General features: G+C 40.9%; 1 protein-coding gene across 6 annotated transcripts in view; it reads right to left on the reverse strand.

The window, feature by feature from the left end:
• Window positions 1-387: 387 nt before the first annotated feature.
• elf1 (E74-like ETS transcription factor 1) overlaps window positions 388-21653 on the reverse strand; it is a 263211-nt gene continuing 241945 nt past the window's right edge. For 4 of the 6 annotated variants that reach the window (XM_048605137.1, XM_048605140.1, XM_048605139.1 and 1 more), the window contains 6 exons: window positions 7879-7986; window positions 7195-7374; window positions 6070-6153; window positions 4271-4463; window positions 3672-4094; window positions 388-2707 (listed from right to left, as the gene is read on the reverse strand). In XM_048605137.1, coding sequence (XP_048461094.1) covers window positions 1756-2707; window positions 3672-4094; window positions 4271-4463; window positions 6070-6153; window positions 7195-7374; window positions 7879-7986 — 1940 coding nt within the window. In that variant the 3' untranslated portion in view covers window positions 388-1755. Of the gene's footprint in view, window positions 2708-3671; window positions 4095-4270; window positions 4464-6069; window positions 6154-7194; window positions 7375-7878; window positions 7987-18371; window positions 18611-21653 lie in introns of those variants that run through there. The other 2 variants (XM_048605143.1, XM_048605142.1) reach the window with 2 other exon arrangements.

Below are 21653 nucleotides of genomic sequence, written 5' to 3' on the forward strand. Positions count from 1 at the left end.
CCGGACCAGGATCACCACTTGATTACTAATTAAACTGCAGATATTAGTCCTTGAAGGCACAAAGCCTGAGCAATACAATTTATTTTAAAAGGTTATAGGCTGGTACATACATTTTAGCATGTTTCCTGTCTCCTCTTTAGATTACTTGATTTTCGTGCTTTTTGCTGAACAGCAGAATAAGAGAAACTACTTGTTGTCAAAATTTTCCCTCCATTCTGTAACTGCAAGCAGCAGTCTCTTGCACCTACGACTGCACCTACTCACTGAAGTGACAGCAAGGCGGCAGGAACTAATTCCGAGTTTTGACTAAAACTTCCTTAGGGAATTCAGTGGTCCACTCTACATTAAAATTATTTTCTTAAAAAAAAAATCACCAGTCTAATTATGTAATTTGTAAAATAAAAAGGTTTTTATTTCTTTTAAAGAAATCTCACTACCACATGACATTTTTCTTGAAGAGTCTGCAATATCCACATTGGCCTGAATGAAAATAAACTAAAGCAAATCCCCACTTACAACACAATAAGAATTTTGTCAAAAAAAAAGCAGAGCACAAGAGGAAATAATACACCTCAGCAACTGTAGACTTTTTTGTAATATCAAAGATAAATATTTACAATATTTTTGCTTGGAAAATAATCCCACCATTTATAAAATATCCCAGTTCACATTTTTCCTGAAGAATTTTCTTCATATTACATATATGAAAAATATATCATTCTGCAATGAACCTACAAGGCATTAACAATTCAGATATAAAATTTTCATCTTGTGGTTTGTTAGCACCATGTTTATGGTGACCTAAAATTACATTCAATATTATTTTCTAAATCTGGTTTACATCAAATTGCTGGCAAGAAATCTAAAAGTTCCTTAAATAGGTTTTCAGCAAAGGTACAAAATATAAATAGGATATATTGTCTAAAAGGTTTAGTCGTATTGAGGACTAGCCCAGATTATGCTTTTGAAGTTGGATTTGAATGCTACTTATCCAGGGTCAGGGGAATTTGGGGCAAAAAAGCTCACAAATAGGAATAAAGTACCACTGACTCATCACACCAAATAGAAGACTATAGGAAAATATTTGGGATTTATGGCTCATTCAATTCTGGGCACATCTCCAATGATTGAAATCTGTATCAAAGCAAACAGAATGAAACTGAACTGCATTCGCCTTAACACACCAAGTGCAATCTCAACTCTCAGTCCAATTAACTTGAATTTGGGATACCTCTGAAGTCCAAGCAGGATGCAACAACCCAACCAATGACCTGCCAGTGCAATGGTCCACTAGTTACCAGTTCCAATGCTAGTCAGGTTTGAAGAAAACCTGCCTTTGCATTTCAGCAGTTCAACTTAACATTTACAACTTTTACCCCAGGATTCACCTTTGTGGCACTTGGGTAAAAATAGATTTAGCTCAAGACCAATCTTAATTATTTCTAGTACAACAAAAGGCAGCAGGAAAAGTGGGCTTCAGAAGAAGCAGAGTGTGAAATTTTGATTTTTCATCAAAATTTGACAAAATTATTGCAGCATGGATGTCCCTTGATTATTTTACAGATGTTGATACATGGATTTAAAATGACATTATTGCAAATTGTAATTGACTGGTAGCCTAGATACAGTATTAAATATTCTGACCTAGATTATAAATCACTAACTGCTTATTTACAATCTGCCAAAATGATTATAATAGGACAAACAAGGATCCAACATATGTGAAAGATACAAAGATATTGTATTCTACAGTAATTACAAATTTTTTGGCTCTGTTTTAACGACTACAGAAGTGGATATGGCACTTGAACTGGGAGCCATGTTACTGGGATAGTTAAGCATACTTGCTGCATGTGAAAACATTTGGGCATTTTCCAGTTTCAGAAATGGCATGGTGTCATGAAGGTTGGTATCCACAAGAGTTTTATCCTGATCATGTCTATGGTCTTGTGGTAGATTCAGCACCGAACAATCTTCATTGGCTTCTAGTTTCACTACGGGGGTGAGAGCACAGTTTGGACTGTGAGACAATGAACAGTTGAGGTTCTCAGAATCTTCCATAGCACTTTCAAAGTCTTTGTCCATTCCTTCAACCTTTATGACAGATGTCGCAATACCATTCGTACTGCTCAGCATCACAGTTTGGAGATGCTGGTAGTTAGGCTCGTCATCTGAAGTAGGTCCAAGCTCCTTCTCCAATTCTGCCATTTTGACACTAGGGCTGGTGGCATCTGCACTTGTGTTTGAAGCCTGGAATTCGGGAGTGTCCAGAATGGGTTCCGGTGGTTTAAGAACTGTGGCAATTACGCTGCCTGGACGGTGGGCAACCATTGGCTGACTGTTGCTATTGATGGTCACTAGCTGCGTGACGGTATCAGACGAAGGCTGTACACAATTGTTTACCACTGGCTGAAATCCACCATCAGTTAACGAAAGACTGGTCGCAATTACTTGGGCTTGCTGGATCTCGGATAAGCCAGAACCATCTACACCTGTAGGAGACAAGGTGGCCTGAATAGTGATTGTTTCCTTTGAGCCTTCCGAACACGGAATGGCACGTAAAATAACTTTGGAAGGAGAGTTGTTCAATGTGTCTGTTCCAGACAGCACTGTGGTGAGGGGTATGGTTTGCAACATTAGAGTACCGACTGCATGTGCACCAGGCGTCATCACCATAGGAACCTGAGCTGGGACACTTATTGTCCTGCTGGATTCAAGGAAAAGAAAAACATTAATTAAACAGTTTGAAGACTAGTTGCAAGATTGTAGCACAACAAATTAGATATCAGAGACCAACCGGTGAAATTCTTCCAATAAACTTTTAAATGATTATTTTAAAAAGTTATTAAAATAAAAAAAAAGTACATAAGTCCAAATCAGATTCCACAAACTTGCAAATAATGACTAGAGGCATTTTATCCTTCCTTTCCCAACCACTCCAAAAACCCAGTGCAAACTCCCTTCATCACCAGATCACATTATTCATTGTTGATTCTACCCGTACACTGAGGCATCTAGTCTTCCATGACTTGCCCTAGTTTCCTAGTCCATTATAGGAAGAGATGGATACATCTATTCAGACGATCTTAGCTTCCATTTCAGGATTCCTGTCAAATGCTCCCAATTCAATTCCCATGAAGTTGAAAGTTCCTATCAGTCTCTTACTAAGCTGTCTTAAAAGTGAATAGCTTAATGTCTAAATGTGGAAAAAATCCAAACAATTTAGCAGTTACTAGCCAAATGATTGTGCTAATTAAGCCTCAGTTCAAGATGTTTGAAAATATTCCCAATGGGATTGTAATGCAACATTAAGCACATCACAGAGTTTCTTGGGTGGCCACTGAAGATTTTCACATACTCAGGCATAACAGTCCTGAAGTTCAGTCCATATCTTGCTCAGTAGCATCTCTGTTAATAAGTTTGGTCCCCCTAACCTTAGCCCAGATGATACAGATACACATTGAGAATATTTCTGGAAGAAAGATAAAATTAGATTGTGCACAACCATTCAAAAGATACTTTTACAGTTACAATTTTAGGACAGTATAAATTTACAAGTTACAGGCTGGCAGTATATTTGGTGCTTGTGCAAAATGGGAGCACTTGTTTTTTTCTGCAATACCCATTCACAAATTAGAAATCATGAAAACCGCAATAAAGCTCATCACTACCTCATTGGGTGTCCAGATGATGCTATGGTTAAAGCACCCTTTGAAACTTCCGGGGATCCGTGCTGAAGAACTTGATTGCTCTGGAGCCCTTGGATGGTTTGTAAAAATGGACCGTGCTGTACTGCTGCCTTCTGGCTTTGCTGAGTCAGTAAGGAAGTGTTTTCCTGTTTGATGTGCTGCACCAGGACGCTCTGTGGCACTGCTGTCATTTTGTTTGTATTTTGTAGCTGAGAGACACCAACAGTGGCACTTCTGCTTTTTATCGGCGATGTAGCTGCGTAACTGGGCAAGGTCACCAAATTCGAGGTAGAGTGCTCAGCTGAGTCATCATCTATGACCACCAGATCCTTTGGCATCTCTTTGAACTGATACACCAGCCGCTGACCTTCCACTTTTGCCAAGATCCCTCGTTGGTAGTAATACCTAGGAGGAACAAAACGTCAGTCAGAATTCAACTTGTTGCTGTCTATTGATGATGACCAGAACAAGTCTTAAAAAGCTTACACGATGTTAAGACAATACAATGTATTGATTCTTATGTTGTATCCAATAAAGCTGGAGTAACCCCATTTTGTGCAGAATGTTTGGACCCTACTCACCTAAGAGCTCTGCCCATTGTTTCATAGTTCATATCAGGTTTGTTTTTGTGTTTGCCCCACAATTTGGATACAGCCTTCGAGTCCACTAGTTTAAAAATTCCCTTCTCCCTCTGAGTCCACTTAATGTACTTTGGACAAGTGTTCTTGTCTTGAAGGAGAGCCAGCAGGAACTCCCAGAGATAAATTGTGTTGCCTAGAAAAGATAAAGCCAAGCATCATGAAAGCATCAAATGTTTAATAATAAAACGTTTCACAATAAACAATGCGACAGGAGATAAAAGTGAAACAATGACTTTTCATAATGTTAACAGATTGTGAAGAATGAAGTACCTTTCTTCCTGACTGATCCAACAACAGTTGCTTCATGGAAACTTTCCATTTGCTATTTTCTAAGTTGATCTGTTTCACTGTATTTGCTAAAGCTGAAATCATTGTTAAACTTTTGATTAATCTATCATCAGAGATTTGTTTGAGATGATCAAATAAATTATTTCTATTGAAACAAATTACTTTTCTAACCTACAGAATTGGTAGAGCGAGATTTGTGTCTTTTTTTAAAACGTTTAAACATTTATTGGCACCTTAGATGAACTGTAAAGATTTAAGTAAATTGCTATGCCCAAGGCAAGTGGTAAGAGTGGCAGAATTTTGTGGCAACAGCCTCTACAAAAAAGTTCCAACTGCAATCTTTTGCCACAGGCTGTACTTGCTTCGAGGGACAACTGATGGTTATGATCCTACTGAATTTTCTCTCTTCATTGAAATAGTGTATGGCAGGGTATAAAGCCAACATTACAACAGATCCTGTTCCTTTCTAAACCAGCATGTTAAAATTGCTCCTCATAATTCCGATAAAAACATAAAAGGAGTCCGAAATTTCCTCCACTAATAAAAGGACTACTCGCTGGTCTTGCAACTGTAGCTTCTAGTAATAGTGCATCTGCCAGATGTCACAGAAACAAAACTAGCACTTCCCCAGCACATCCGCTGCCTCTCTCTTCCTCCATGAGCAGAAGTCCTATGCCTCAGCTTGCTGCAGCTCAAGAGAAGATCAGCAAGTCATCTAATGTTACCACAGGCACATTGGGCCAAAGGGCTCTTGTGCTGTGCTATTTAACGTATGATTCAACACCCATAATCCCATCAACAAGTACCATGCCGATAGCAGCTATTTAGCAAAGACCGAATTACAAAGAATTGAATTAGTTTGTTTTGAAAAGAAATACATTTATTTTGGTGGAGATCAAGTGAATAATGAAAGCCTGAGGAAGGGACCACTGCCCAACTTTGGCTAGCCAGTATTAGTAGCCATCATTTCCGGATCAAGGATGCAGTATGTGCATATTCAAATGCAGGAGGGATGAGTAACAATACAGTAAATATGGCAATGGACCATCATTTAAAAATTCTGTGTTAGTACAGTCTTGTTGTATGCTCAAAGGGACAAGAAGAGTACATATTATTTTTAGACCTTAATTTCTTACATCTTTGTTCACACGATCATCGCTGAAATGGCTGGCCGTTCAGCACTCTTCTCTGGCTTGACAGAAATCACCAGTAAATGCACGCTGTCAGGTTTAAAACTGAAAGCCCAATTACAAGGTTGGGGAAGGAAACAGAGGGGTGTGTGGAAGAACGGCAAACACGACAAAAGAAAAAACACTTTATTTTTGGGTTGTCAGCAGACCCATCACTCAGTGTCATCACATCATCATTTTGCTGATGATGCAAAAAGCCTCCGTAAAGGTAAATCACAATGTTTGTGCAACTGTCGAGCTGTCTCACGAATCGTGCAGTACCTTTTCCATCCTTATTTTTCTTCTTAATTGGAAGGTGTGGCGCTGTGACAGGTGAAGACGGTCGAGTCGGTTTCATCTTACGACCTGGAAAATTAAATCACATCAGTGTGTATGCATGGTACCGCCTGATTAAAGCTGCTATCTAAACTGCAGCGTGCACCCGCACACATTCTGGTCACATTAACATGTGTGTGCAAGTGTGACTATTACTGATAACAGCAAACATGAATACAAATTGCAGAAATGATACAAATTCACTGTTGATAGAACATCAACCGTAGAAATAGTCCTGACATTTCAAAGGAGGTTCAAACAATCAGGAAACCTTACAGATCTGGGACGGAAAATCTTTTATAACTGAATCGAATGTGCAGTAGCTCGTCTGGTTAGAATTCTGTGCTTAGGCCAAGTACGTACTGATGCACAGTAATATTACCATTCGCACATTCCTACCACTTGTGTTTGAGTGCACACCAATGCAATACTGACAATAACTAATGAGCATAACCTTCATGGTGCACAAGGCCACCTGGTCCTGGGTTTAATTTGCTCCCAGTACAAGTCTAAACTTTCACAGGAATTATTACACACAGACAACACGCACAACAAAAGGACAAACCATCAGTATTTATCAGATTATCTTAATTTCAATAATCAAAATTGTGTTGGGCACACAACTCAAATGTATATTCCTTAACACGTCAGGAAAGTACTGACTCAAAACTGGTATTTATTAGCCAGATGCAGAATACCCCATTGACTCAAAAATTTCTGTACCATCACAGAGCAAAACAAAATGCGACAAGAAGGGAACACCAGACAAAAGAAAACTGGATATACCTTTAAGTGCCTAATTAAATATTTGCAATTATTTCGCAAAACCTGAGGTAAAATAAGTCTGGCTGCCAGTGTCCTTGCAACATGGCCTTGAGTGCCTTTTTCCTCTTTCCCCGCTAACGTTTTATTTATTTATTTTTCCCTCAGAATTTGCACTCAAGAATGATAACTTAGTACTTTTGGGCCTACAATAGTGCCATGACATATGAGGTGACTTGTAAACTCTTCGCTGGACTCATGTGACAATAAAGCTAATTCAAAAACAGTATCTGTCAATCTAGCATTCACCTTTCTTTTTCCTTTGTTTAAGTGCATTCTTTTTGGGTGAGTCCTCCGCAGAATCATCTTCATCATGTGCCACAAGAGCTGAAGACCTGTTGATTACCTCTGCTCTCTTATCTGATGTGACAGACATGTCAGGAACAGTCCCAGTAATTTCTCCATCCAGGGAATGCGCAAATCCATGAACTAAACAGAGATTGAGGGGGAGGGGAATGAAAGGGAGGGGGAGGAAATAAATGAACCTCATGGTTTAGTTGGCAAGACATTGATGTTAGGATTTATTTTTCACAGATAGCACATACGGAGAGTCTGGCACTGATGGGCCAGCACTGCTGACAGATCAACAAGGAGATTTCTTCACACAGCATGCAAAGTACACTTCATCGTAGCTGAACACTTCTTTTTTTGAAATCAATTTGTACTTTATTTTTCCTTCAATCTGTCAAACGCACAAGCAACTGTCTTTGTATAAATAGACGATACTTTTAGGAAACTCATCAAATGCATCTAATGTGAGAAAATGGGCTTCAGGCCAAAGTCCTGACCATAAGTTGGAACACTGTGTGCAGTCTACACTTACATTATGTTAGAACAGATGTACACCACACAATGACATCAGTTGGCAAGGTGTGAAAAGGAAAGTGCCAAGTGTCAAAGAAATGAAAAGTAATGCATGTATTTAATACTCACACATTCTTTTTTCATCCAAGATCGCATTTGGAGATTCCATGTTAAGCAGTGCTTCAGCAGCCTCTATAGTCTCCATTGTTTCATCTTCATCCTGACAGGAAGCTTCCACTGAGGATCAGAGAGAATCACCAAAGTAGGTTAGCAAAGGGCAAACATTTGTAGTCCACAGGAATGGTGCACTACAAGACAAACACACCACAAATAGGTCCTGTAGTGGAAAACAAAAAGATGTGTGTGCAACTATCAGTCCTTCCAGGTTCAAACTGGGCAGAAAATTATGAAAACAAATTGGGATTGATGAAACGCTAAAGTTTAAAGTAAAAGGCAAGGTGCGCTCAAAACAAGTATTATAATTAGCATGTTAAAATAAGAATCAACAGACAAGGCAACTGCTATTGACAATAGACTCCTCGTGTTGCATGAGCAACAAGAGGGCAATCAAACCTAAATGAATGATTTCTCACAAACTCTCTAGGCTAAGATGGGGATGCCAACTAATCACTGCTTTCAGTGTTTTGGCAGCAATACAGACTTCTCTGCTAGTGTTACGGTCCTGGCAGCACTCTGCAAAGAACCAGAAAAACAAAAGTAATGATTCAAACAGTAGCTGAGGCTACTCAAACTTAGCAAATTCCCTTCTTGGCTGCCTGGTGCAGTGTAGGACAGCATACCAACACATTAGGCCTTACCATCCTCTAGTTTCCTAGCAAAAGTGGACAGTCAAATGCATGCAGTTATCAGATATAAAATGCATACCAATGCAGGTGTTACAATTATGTGTGTGCGTGCGAGAGAACCTGATCACATTCTGTGTCAGAGCTGGAACTTTTACAGCAGAAACATATTTCAACAGATGCTATTTTTATGCACACGCCCTGTATCCAATCTGTGAAATAATATTCCCTGCGTGCACAACTTTAGAAGCACACCATCTGAAATTTAACGCAAAACCTCTATCTGCTGCAGACAGTAAAAGTGTGGTGGAATCTATAATGATGCTGGAACATTCCATGTTATTAGCACATACCTCTCTGGAGATCATAATATAGAGAAATGCAAAATACACTAACTAACCTGCAAAATTCCAAACTCAAAGTACTGAGAAACCTTTAATAGATGACCAACAATATGCTACATTGCTATAAAGTGATTTTTTTTTTAATAGAACTCATTACAACATGATAAAATATACGATCACCATTGTTGGAATTTGAACTGTTTTTACAGAGAGAGGCAAATGGATGTGGATTAATGCTAAGAAGTTTTGATTTTTAAGAAGTGAGAATAAGGGATGAATTGTAAAATTGTTTACAATTCAAAAGATAGCAAATGGAAGAAATCAGTTCAGTAGAAACATAAAAGAACCTCTGTAATAGACAGTGTCAGGAATCAGGTTGAAACTTTGTTTTAATGTTTGTATTAAAGTTGTACTGTTACATAAATATGTCTAATATATATATCGAGAGAGAGAGAGATTGTTTTTATTCTCTTTTGTGTAATAACCTTGTGTTCTGTTAAAAATCATCTGCAGCTTATGGAATTACATTTCAGCAACTAACAACCATATTAACTTACTAAACAAGTTAAACATCAAGCCATGTATCATTCTGGGAACTTCTGTGAGGAACTGCAATCATACGGTTCCACTACAAAATAGATTCACATTGTTTGTGAAATCTTTTGAATATTGGCATACTATTTAATATACTTTGTCCACCTGTCATCAAAAGAATTAGTTACTCCAAACTTCCAATTTTTTTTTTGAAAATACAACTTTTTTTCTTTATTAATTCACTGGCCAGGCAGCACTTATTGCCCAGGGGGCAGTTTGAGAGTCAACCACGTTGTTGTGGGTCTGGAGTCACATGTAGGCCAGACCTGGTAAGGATGGCAGTTTCCTTCCCTAAAGGACATTAGTGAACCAGATGGGTTTTTCCAACAATCGATTCATGATCATCATTAGATTCCTAATATCAGGAATTAAGAGTCTCATGATGACCGTGAATCGATTGTTGGAAAAACCCATCTGGTTCACTAATGTCTTTTAAGGAAGGAAACTGCTGTCCTTACCATGTCTGAGCTACATGTGACTCCAGGCTCACAACAATATAGCTGACTCTTAGCTGCCCTCTGGACATTTAGGAATGGGCAATAAATGCTGCCTAGCCAGTGACATCCTCAGCCTACGAATGAATAAAGAGAAAGCAAAATATAACGTTGCATTTTCAAAAAACGTTGAACGTTTGTAGTAATTAATTCTTTTAATGACAGATGGATATATACTTCTCTCTTTCCTCCTCACCTTACATCTTTCATACATTTAGATGAGATGCATTGCTTACACATTTTACATACAAGCTCTCTGAAAACAAAATAACTCAGTAAGCTTTTAAAATAGGCCACTCATTCATATCCATCTCTGTCGAGAATTGAGAAGATGATCCATTTTGGCCTTGTCCTGAAGTCCCCAGCATCTCTGATGCCAGTATTCAGCCAATTTGATTCACTCCACATGACAATAAAAAAGTGGCTGAAGGCACAGGACACAGAAAACATGAGCAGGTTGGTATTTAGAGTAGTTTTAGTACATATACAGTATCGGCATCAACTGGAAAATTACCTAGGTTTATCTCGTCCACAAACAGCAGGAGATATACCATTTAACCAATTACACCCCCATCAGTTCACTCTCAAATCATTAAACTGATGGAAGGGGTCATCAACCTGCTCACTTGTGTTCAGTTTGGATTTCACCATGGTCACTCAGCCAGACCTTGTTACAGGCTTGATCCAGACATGTACCAAAGAGCAGCAGTCAAAAGGTGAAATGGGAGTCTGTGCCCTTCACATCAAGGCATCCTTTCAGAGTCTGTGCCATCCAGGAGTCATGGAAATCAGAGGAAAAAACTCTCACTTGGCCAAACTGATACCTAACACACAGGAAGATGGCTGTGGTTGTTCAAGGTCAATCATCCAAGTCCCAGTTTATCACTACACGAATTCCTCAGAGTAGTGTCCTAGGACCAACCATATTCACCAACATCGACCTAACCTCCATCATAAAGGTCAGAAGTGCAGATTGTACAGTTCAGTTCCATTTGTGACTCCTCACTTACTGAAGCAGTCTGTGCAAACACTCATTGAGACCTGGACAACATTCAGCACTGGGATGATAACTGCAAGTAACATCCTGCCACAGGAACGCCAGGCAATGTCCTACGCCAATAAGTGACAGTCTAACTATGATGGATCATCGTGGACATCCCCACCATCAACAATATCTTGGAGGTTACAACTGATCAGAGACTTTACTGGACCAATCATACAAATACCGTGCAAAAACAGAAGTTGTTGGAAAAGCTCAGCAGATTCTGAGGAAGGTCACTGGACCTGACACGTTAACTCTGATTTTCTTCTTCACAAATGCTGCCAGACCTGCTGAACATTTTCAGCAACTTCTTGTTTTTGTTCCGGATTTACAGCATCCGCAGTTCTTTCAATTTTTATCTCATACGTATACCTCAGCTACAAGATCAGGTCAGAACATAGAAAGCCAAGTCAGGATATTGTGACACGCTTAATACTGTAAAATGCCTATCAAAACTGTATTTGCATAAACAATAAGTACTACAGATACTTAAAACAGGTTTAAATGAAACTTTCACCGAAGTAACATGCTCTTAACAACTGAAACAAAATATATATTCCTATATAAATATATTTATTGATCTAAAATATTCGGACTCTTGAAAACTAGTTTATTTAAATGAAACAGTTTCAGATTATCGAATCATATTTTTTGCAAAGTTATTTGGGCAAGAAGCAAATGACAATTATCTCATTCCAGTGGTTGAATAGTGAAGTTGATATTCATTTTGAATTATGCTATGAATGTTGCTCCAGTAAGACTCAAACAGCATCTCTCCCCATGAAAAGCACAGCTCAACTGCTGGCTTTTAATATTCCCTCATGCCTAGCATCTGTATCATGTGTAAATCATTGGCTAGATTTCAAGCAACTCTGTTAAAAGACTGGTAGCTTTATCTTAATGTAACTGCTTTCAAAATCTGCCGTTCAAAATGGCTCAGGATGCAATAGACACTAGTCTCTTTAAATCTTGTAAGATTACTGTATTATAGACAGGGGATTACTGTCGACAGGCTCAGAACAGTATTAACTGCAGCACATACAGCTAATGGGAAATTATAGGAAATCTAGTGGATACGATTACAATGTGCTTGAACTAAGCACTGCTGTCGATTGTTTTGCCCCTTCCCAATTGCAGTATTAATCTCAATCCGACCAGCTCCTAACATTTGCTTTTCTACTTCTACATTACAGCTACCTTAATCAAGAAATCCATTGATATCTTACAAAATTTCTCCAATTTCCCATGTTGTTGGAGAGTGCACAGGTTGGGGAGGGGTTGAGGTGGTCTGAACAAGCGCTCCTTTTACAATTTAGCTTTGTAGTGTAAACCATAGGCTTCACAATTTTCTTCATTAAGGTTACAATCACCCACAGTCATCATCAATATGGGCAGATCAGAGTTTTGGAAAACAGTCACTGGTGAATTGAATGCTTTACATTTGCATTAATGAAAGCAAACACTTGTACAGATCAGAGGAGCAGGGGGTCTAGACATTTCTGAAGAAGGTTCTAGACCCGAAACGTCAGCTTTCCTGCTCCTCTGATGCTGCTTGGCCTGCTGTGTTCATCCAGCTCTACACCTTGTTGTCTCAGATTCTTCAGCATCGGCAGTTCCTACTATCAGTTGTACAGATCATTATTCTCACTCTGAAACTTGGGGGTATCTATAACCAGATGTCACTGTGTCCAAACCCCATCTGTTAGTTATCTCGAATAGTTTGTGCTCAATACAATCAATGGCATTTTGAGATATAATAATTTCCTTCATTCAAAATACAAGAATGTTGAACACACAAGTAGCAGCTGATTTCCGTGAAAACAATAAAACAGGTGCTAATCAGTGATGGCTACAAAATGAATTTCTGAGCAAGAACTGTTGAGTCAAACAATTGACTTTTGTCCCCAAACTATTAACATGAACTGCAAATGGGCTGTTACTCAATATGTCCCAGTAACAAGGCCATGATGTGGACCAAAAGAGTGCTGAGAATCATGGCATTCTTCAGAATAATTCAAACTTCAAATGTGGGTCACAGGTACCAACAATTCTACTAGACCAGGTCAGAAGATATAACTTTAGTAAAAGGTCCAAGAGTATTTTAAGATTATTCTCAGATATACTGCACAAATCCTGTACAATTGAGGTTTCTATACAGTGTGAACCTAAACAGCCTAAGTTGAGTCATTATTTGCCAGCCTGTAAATGTGTCAAGTTCCCTTGTCATCCTTACAGCACAAAACAATTGGACATAGTCAAGTACGCAACTAATTCAACTTATGTCAAAAAAACTGAGCATTGCAACATATAGCACTCAAACAGTGATCACTGGATGATTTCTATACATGCACAAAGCAGTGTGATTGTATTCTGGGTAGCAGTTTCCTCAAAGACCACCCCCATGCCAATTCATGAATTAGGGACAACAATAATATGCAGGTCACTTGCTCAAGACCAGCATTTAGACAGGACTTATAAATTAGAAAAAAATCCCAAGGCACTTCACAAGAGTATTATTGGAGACAAAGGAACTCCAGATCAAAGAAAACATTAGGGCAGTTGACCAAATACTTTGTTAGTGCAGTAGATTTTGAGGTGGTGGTAATTCAGGCAGAGTACAGGGCCTAGTGCAGCAAAGCAAGTGGGGAATGTACGAGATGCCAGACTGGAGGAGAAACAGATTCTAAACATTTTATGAGGTTACAGAGATGAGGAAGATCAAAGCCATGAAGGATACTGTTTGTAAGGATGAGAATTTTAAATTTTCCATATCAAATTTATTTTGGATTATTGTGAAATTAACATCAAAATCAACATGAAAATCAACATCATATATTCCAATAAAACAATATAAAGGCCTGTTCATGCTGTAACAGCTTGCAGTGCTATTGTCAGATTTATTTTTGCACTTAAGCATCAATGTAGTGCAGGAAGATTTATTCTTGCAACAAGAAAAGAAACATAATAATTCAAACCTTTGTCTGATGGTCTTAGCTCATCATCTCAAGTTATTTCAACCAGCAATGACAGACAGGTAATCACCATGTCTCTACTATTGTGCCATGTAGCTCAAATTTTCTGTCCAGGTTTAACCTGTGTTTAGAATAGCAAAATTGCTGAGTATCTTCAGCATAGGAACAATGTAGAAATTCATGCATTCGATGTATTTAATTGTGGCTTTCTAAACTGGGATTCCCAAACCAAAAATCTCAGACGTTATCCCAGACACTGGAGTGACAGCGAAGAAGGACAATTTAAGGAAGGACATCACTGAGGGAAGGGAGGTAACAAAGAACATCTAATGATGTTAAAAAAAAAATCCTACGTTCTGGTTTCCATAAAAACAGTCAAGAGACAATCTTTTATTCTGTAGAAAAAAAATTCTTGTAAACTCACTGCCTTGCGAAGCTAGAGGTCAGATGAGCAAACTCTTAAAAGTAATAAAGTGCACCTGGCTGCTATTATGCTGCAGTGCCAATCAGCAAAAGCCTCCACTTGGAACAGTGTGATCTATCAATGTGTAAATCAGTACTCAAACCAGTGCTTTTTATTCATATCATATATTGAAAGGAAAACCTTATAATTACTAACTTGAAATTAGCCTCCAAAGCCTGCAGTAAAGACAGCACAGATCATTAACCCTTCATTTTATCATCATACACAGATTAGGAGTGACAAGCAGTCTTCACCTGAGAGCTGCAATTAGTAACAAAGAGGAGCCACATTGTTATTCTAGTTTGCACTTTAGTGGCTACAACTGAGGGGACTGCATAACAGCAGTAAACCACTCAAGCATCAGTCCTTCAATTATATTCCTGCCTTATAATTATCTTCACGTATTAATTATCCTCCAATTTCATAATGTTACAGTCTAGTAGGGAATAAAATCCAATTTGCCTCACTGCCTCCATCATGTTCTTGCCTAGTTTTTGGAAAGATGCAACTCCTGTTGGCAAGGCAGCCATGTACTTTGCCAACTGTTCACCACAGCCTAGTCAGACTTTTAAAGATGGAGATTCCAAAGTCAAGGTGCTATCTGTGCCCTGTCTAACCCTGCCCTCACTCAATGTTCAAACCAAAACACTTCCCAGCAAGAGACATCAGTGAGCAGCAGTGGAAATCCTGCCTAATGTGACCCATTCCTCTCTGAATCTTGTACCCAAGACACAAAGTAGGGACTGAAACCAGGATTGATGGTGTGACTAAGTCCGACACTGGACAGTCCACTTACAAACTGGGCTGGGATGGGACAACCCCAAACTGTCTTAACCTATTTTTCACCTCAGTGACTTCTCAGGGGTAAGCTACCAATTGGATACAGTGATTGAGAAGTGACAATGGAAACTACAACAATGCAATAAATTAGACAAACAAGTCAATTAGTAACTGCAATTTCTTATCATTGTTTTCTTCCTTCAGGTCAAGTGCATGTTGTGCCATCACCAAATTCATTTTGCTAAATGGTGCAAACTGTAGTTTTAATTATCCATCCTATACTGCACAATATCCGTATTGGCAAAGTAAAGTACAGATGGTCAAGCGAAAATCCTGTTACAATAACATTAAGTGCAATCCTGAAGTACTGCTCAGTCAGCATGTCTGCCAAATAGACAAGCTGCCTTTCAGAGATTATCCAACATCATCAGCTGCATATACCACTCTTTGTGCTTTCCGACAAATGGACTCTTCAAATCATATCCAATCTACTGCTGCCTTCACTGCCATGGTGGTGAAGAGCCATAGAAACTTGTTGCACTCTGTACACTAAGATACTGCTTGCTGGCACTGAAAAGGGCTTTTTGTTGGGATATCAATGGTGTGGCCTTCATAATCATGAATGGAAATATTCTCAACATCTGACAGTAAGTAATCCTTTTCAATAGCTCTGGTGTTGCATAACAAATCAATGAATTGGGCATTCATGTCCATAGTAAAGTAACATTTATAAACAAATTGATGAACTTGTAGAACAAATTTCCCAGATAGCCAGAGTGGTCAAGGCATTACCTGGTGCACATTGAAGAATATTGATGTAAAATGTCTCAGTATTGTTTTCTACCCTATAAACAGTCCATTGCACTTCTCACCTTGGAGAAAATGTACAGCGTCCCACATTTAGGTTAAGGTTTAGGATTGGCCAATCCACATCAACCTTGGTTCAACTGTAGCACTTGTGTCTCTGAGGCAGGTTTGGCGTCAAGTCCCACACAAGTGATATTTAAGTGCTGTACTATAACAGCTGCTCTACTTTGCGTGAGACATTAAATCAAGGTCCACTTTTAGAAGGAGGTCAGGGGAGTTCACTCAGTGTCCTGGCCAAGAGTTATCCTTCAAGCATCAACATCACACACCAAAAAAAAGAGACCCTGTTCATTGTCACATAGCAAGATTCTCGCAACAGCCGTGTGCAAAGTGACTGCTCAAATTCTACATAAAACAGTATCTTCAAAAGGGCTTAACTGACTGTAAAGTACTACATAAATGCGAGTCTTTCTACACAAATCCTGGTAGATCCAAATCAGAATTCACATTCCTGATCGCTGTCATTGACACCTGCTTGCAACTTTGTGGGCAAATACACAAGCAGTCACAGCTGCAATGGAGCCCATAGTCAAACAACTTCTGTACATTCACTGACAAAACGCTTCGACAAATTGTTAGTTTTCTGTGAACAGCTTATCCCCAGGAAATCATATCTTTGCTCTCCCACTGGGAGGATGATAGTGGTAATGGGGTACAGGTTGGTGAAGAGTGGCGCATGTTGAAATCAGTAAAATGCTTTCTTTAACAAAAAAAAGTCATAAGTTTTACATGTAATTCAAACAGAGCCTCTGATTCCATGCGATCCCTGGAATGGTTTTGAATGCCTGAAAAGGAGTCGCAGTTGAATTTTAGAGAATTTCTTTCTCTCCTTACTGGTCCCCGAGTATCTCCCACACGCCAGGGAGAGGACGTGATTTGGGGAGGGGGCGGGGGATGGTTTGGAGGGCGTTGTTGTAAGCAGGTGGTGACTGTTTTGTACCGGTTCTCCCAGCTCCATTGGGAGCATGTGGGAAGGTATTGATGGGCCAGCTGCTCTTTTCCCACAGATCATTTCTGTACATTTGTATGAATTGAGCAGCAGCAGCATCGTACAAAGCATTGGGCAACAGTCACAGAGACTGTGACCTTTCTTTAAAAAAAAGAATCTGCTCAAAAGTAGTGCTGCCACACCGAGAAATCCTGAAAAACAAATGGATTTGATGCTAAGATTATAATGCAAATGATAGCAGTAGGATGTATCAGTACAATGTGTGAGCCCCTCTAGACAAACCACTCTCACAGAATAAATCATAGAAACAGAATGTTTGAAAGGCAAGAATGAAGCTCATTAAATGCATCCTAAAACCAACCTTTTCAAGCTGCTGAAGCAATTAGCATGATATTTAACAGAATTCCCTGATATTAGTTATAAACACAGTCTCCACACGCTTTCAACCACAAACATCTCCTACCGTAAATTACATTTATTTTCAAACCCCCTCAGCAGATTTGTGCTAACAACTAAAACTCAGCTACCAGACTAAGTGGACATTTCTCAGATTAAATAAGAGACTTGTCCTCATTCACAGGGAAATTCATTGTAGAAGGATGTCAACATACATCATCAGGCCACGTTTGCTCTTCAGAGGGACATCATAAGATTGATCCATTAATAGAATCGGAACGGTCAATATTCCACACTTCACAGCCGTGTGAAATTACACACGATCAGTTTTCATCTTTTTAACAGGAGCCTGCAAAAGGCCCAAAACGATGAAAATTATTAAGTGTGTGAGCCACACATTTAAAGGGCTGTTGACTGTGCACGTGCTCATGCTGTGATTTCTTCTTTCTTGTTGCAAGCTGGACAGAGCTGCAATCCACCTCATGGGCCTGTTTTATTTTTGTTTTTTTTAAAAAAAAACTGGATTTTTTTAAAAAAAAAATGTGGATTTGCACTTCCCCAGGCGAGCAGCTGCTCACTTCCGCGTTTAAGACTACCTGAACGTGAAGGCAAACGCCTTTCATCCCCCCCCCCCCCCCCCAAACCCCAGGGCAGCCGGCGGGTTAATTTCACGCATTCCCCCAGCCCTCAATAAAGCTGCAATGTCAATTTCAAATCTCCACCTCACTTCCTACCGTCTCAACCAACCTCGATCCACAAACTCGGATCCCTGCCCCAACACAAAACACACACAAACTTCTTAAAAGGCAACTTGGGGAATGTTTGCCTGAACTTTTGAGAAATGGAAGGGGAAGGGGAAGGGGAAGGGGGTGGAACCTTCTCTCCTTTGCAATTCCCCTCTCCCAGCCCCTCGCTTACCTGCTCGGATTAATAAATCCAGCGGGGTTTTGATGCTCTCGTAAGCGGGGAAAGCCATCTGGAGATGGAAATCCGCTAGCTTTTCGCTGACGGTGCCACGTCTGGTTTGCAAAGGCTCGGCGACCGCTTCCATGGAAGTTACGTGGCGCCCTGCGTGGGGGGCTCTCTCGCCCGGCTTTCCAGGCGAGACTTTTACCCCCTTGTCCTCCACTACAACCTCCCCGACTTCTGCCCCTGGCTTTTCCCCCCACCCACAAACCGGAAGTGTCCGATCACTGCAGGACTGTACCGAACTTCATCCCAAAACTTTTCACTTTCTTCCGGGATGGGGCTGCAAGACGCAGGCGCCGTGCTCCCTTCGTCCGTTCGCCCCTCCGCCCCTCTCGCTCTCCCGAAATCTCACCAGCCCCCGAGAAAATGAAGGGGATGGTCCCCAGTTCTCCTCTGCTGCAGCAGCATCCAACTCTTGTGCCGGCTTCTAACGAGCAGCGCCAAAAGCCTCCCGCTATTTAAATAACTGCTGACATTCTCAACAACATGAGATTTATTCCAGCAGCTCCAGAACTGCAAAGTATTCAGAAGTGCAACCCAACTAGGCTGGATTCCAGCTGTACAACACCCACCCCACCTTACCTCCTTCCCGCTTTACAAAGCAACATTACACACTGATCCCATGGAGATCCTGCAAGGCCAGAAGCCAAGATAGAAAGGTTTTCCAATTTGAAATTCTCCTCATGGTGAGATATTCCCAGACAGGTCCAGGAACTGGGTAGGGGTAGGATGGATGGTTATGGGCTAAGAACTAACTTAGAGCTCTGGCACCAGTTGTACTGATGTGGAGATAACACATTGTGGAGCTGGTTGAACACAGCAGGCCAGGCAGCATCAGAGGAGCAGGAAAGTTGACGTTTGGGGTCAGGACCCTTCTTCAGAAATGTACTGATGTGGAGGTGCCCAGGTGTTGGACTGGGGTGGACAAGTTCAGAAGTCTCAAGACACTGAGTTTATAGTCCAACAGGTTTGTTTGAAATCGCAAGCTTTGGGATTGCCCCTTTGTCAGGTGAAGTGAGAAAGAAGCACACAGGCATAGAATTTATCAGCAGAGAGATCAAAAGATCAGACAAAGTCGAATGTGGACAGGCTGAATAATAGGTCAAGAATGTCAGACGGTGTGAGTAAAGTGGCAACAGCTGAATAACAAGCGAAGGGATGACCTATAATCGGATTAAATGAGGTAGAGAGATAATTTCAAAAAATTAAAAATAAAGTGGTGCTAGAGACAAGCCAAATAACTGGAATAAAACGGTAGGTTATAACAGTCGCATGCCGAGGGTCAAACCAGAGTAATAAGTAATCCAAAACTGTACAAACTAATTAAAGTTGAGAGGTTATAGGTGATGGTGTCAAAACCGGACAGCAAGGAAGGTTTTACAGATACAGAACGGGGTGGTGGGTCACATGTAGCACGACATGAAGCCAAGATCACGGTTGAGGCTGTCTTCATGGGTATGGAACATGGCTGTCAGTTTCTGCTCAGCGATTCTGCATTGTTGTGTATCTCGAAGGCCACATTGCAGGACGCTTACCCGAAGATTGGAGACTGAATGTCCTTGACTGCTTAAGTATTCCCTGACTGGGAGGGAACATCCCTGTCTGGCGATTCTTGTCGATGGTCTGGCATGTCTTGCAGAGGTTGCCGTGGCAGGGTTGTGTGGTGTTGTGGTCGATGTTGTCCTTAAGGCTGGGTAGTTTGCTGTTTCAGGTTTGGCGGTTGTTTGAAGGCAAGAAGTGGAGGCATAAGGATGATCTTTGGCCAGACGCTCGTCAAGACTGATTCTGAAGAGTAGTCCATAGTAAGTATGAAGGTGGGATGAAATCTGTTGATCATCGACATGGATACCACCATCACACATGGGAACATCACCCACCGCGTACACGGCAGACACTCATATGACTCGGCCAATGTTGTCTATCTCATACGCTGCAGGCAAGGATGCCCCGAGGCATGGTATATCGGCGAAACCACGCAGATGCTATGACAACGGATGAATGGACAGGCGCAACAATTGCCAGACAGGAATGTTCCTTCCCAGTTGGGGAACACGTCAGCAGTCAATGACATTCAGCCTCCAATCTTCGGGATACACAACAACACAGAATCGCCGAGCAGAAACTGATAGCCACGTTCCATACCCATGAAGACAGCCTCAACCATGATCTTGGCTTCATGTCATGCTACGTGTGACCCCACCACCCCGAGCTGTATCTGTAAAACCCTCCTTACTTTCCTGTTTTGACACCATCATCTTGATAAATTGTTATGATCTCTCCACCTTAATTAGTTTCATAGAATCCCTACAGTGTGGAAACAGGCCCTTCGGCCCAACAAGTCCACACCGACCCTTGGAGCATCCCACCCAGACACATCCCCTTATAACCCACCTAATCTACAGACCCCTGAACACTACGGGCAATTTAGCTTAGTCAATCCACCTCGCCTGCACATCTTTGGACTGTGGGAGGAAACCGGAGCACCTGGAGGAAACCCACGCAGACACAGGGAGAATGTGCAAACTCCACACAGACAGTCGCCCGAGGCTGGAATTGAACCCGGGTCCCTGGTGTTGTGAGGCAGCAGTGCTAACCACTGAGCCACCAGTTTTGGATTCCTTATTACACTGGTTAGACCCTCAGCATGCAACACTTATACCCATCCTGTTATTCCAGCCATTTGGTTTGTCTCCAGCACCACCTTATTTGTAATTCTTTGTAATTATCTCTCTGCCTCACTTAATCAGATTATAGGTCATCCCTTTGCTTGTTATTTCAGCTGTTGCCACTTTATTCATACAGTCTGAAACTCTGGATCACCTCCAGAAACCTATCAGTTGGCCAGTCAACACTGCACTTTGTATGAGATAACAAGAGCTGGATGAACACAGCAGGCCAAGCAGCATCAGAGGAGCAGGAAAGCTGATGTTTCGGGCCTAGACCCTTCTTCAGAAATGGGGGAGGGGAAGCGGGTTCTGAAATAAATAGGGAGAGGGGGGGAGGCGGATAGAAGATGGATAGAGGAGAAGATAGGTAGAAAGGAAACAGACAGGTCAAAGAGGCGGGGATGGAGCCAGTAAAGGTGAGTGTAGGTGGGGAGTTAGGAAGGGGATAGGTCAGTCCAGGGAGAATGGGCAGGTCAAGTGGGTGGGATGAGGCTAGTAGGTAGGAGATGGGGGTGGGCCTTGAGGTGGGAGGAGGGGATAGGTGGGAGGAAGGACAGGTTAGGGA

The sequence above is a fragment of the Rhincodon typus genome, chromosome 14 (genome assembly GCF_021869965.1).
Source record: "Rhincodon typus isolate 14 chromosome 14, sRhiTyp1.1, whole genome shotgun sequence".
Lineage (NCBI taxonomy): Eukaryota > Metazoa > Chordata > Chondrichthyes > Orectolobiformes > Rhincodontidae > Rhincodon > Rhincodon typus.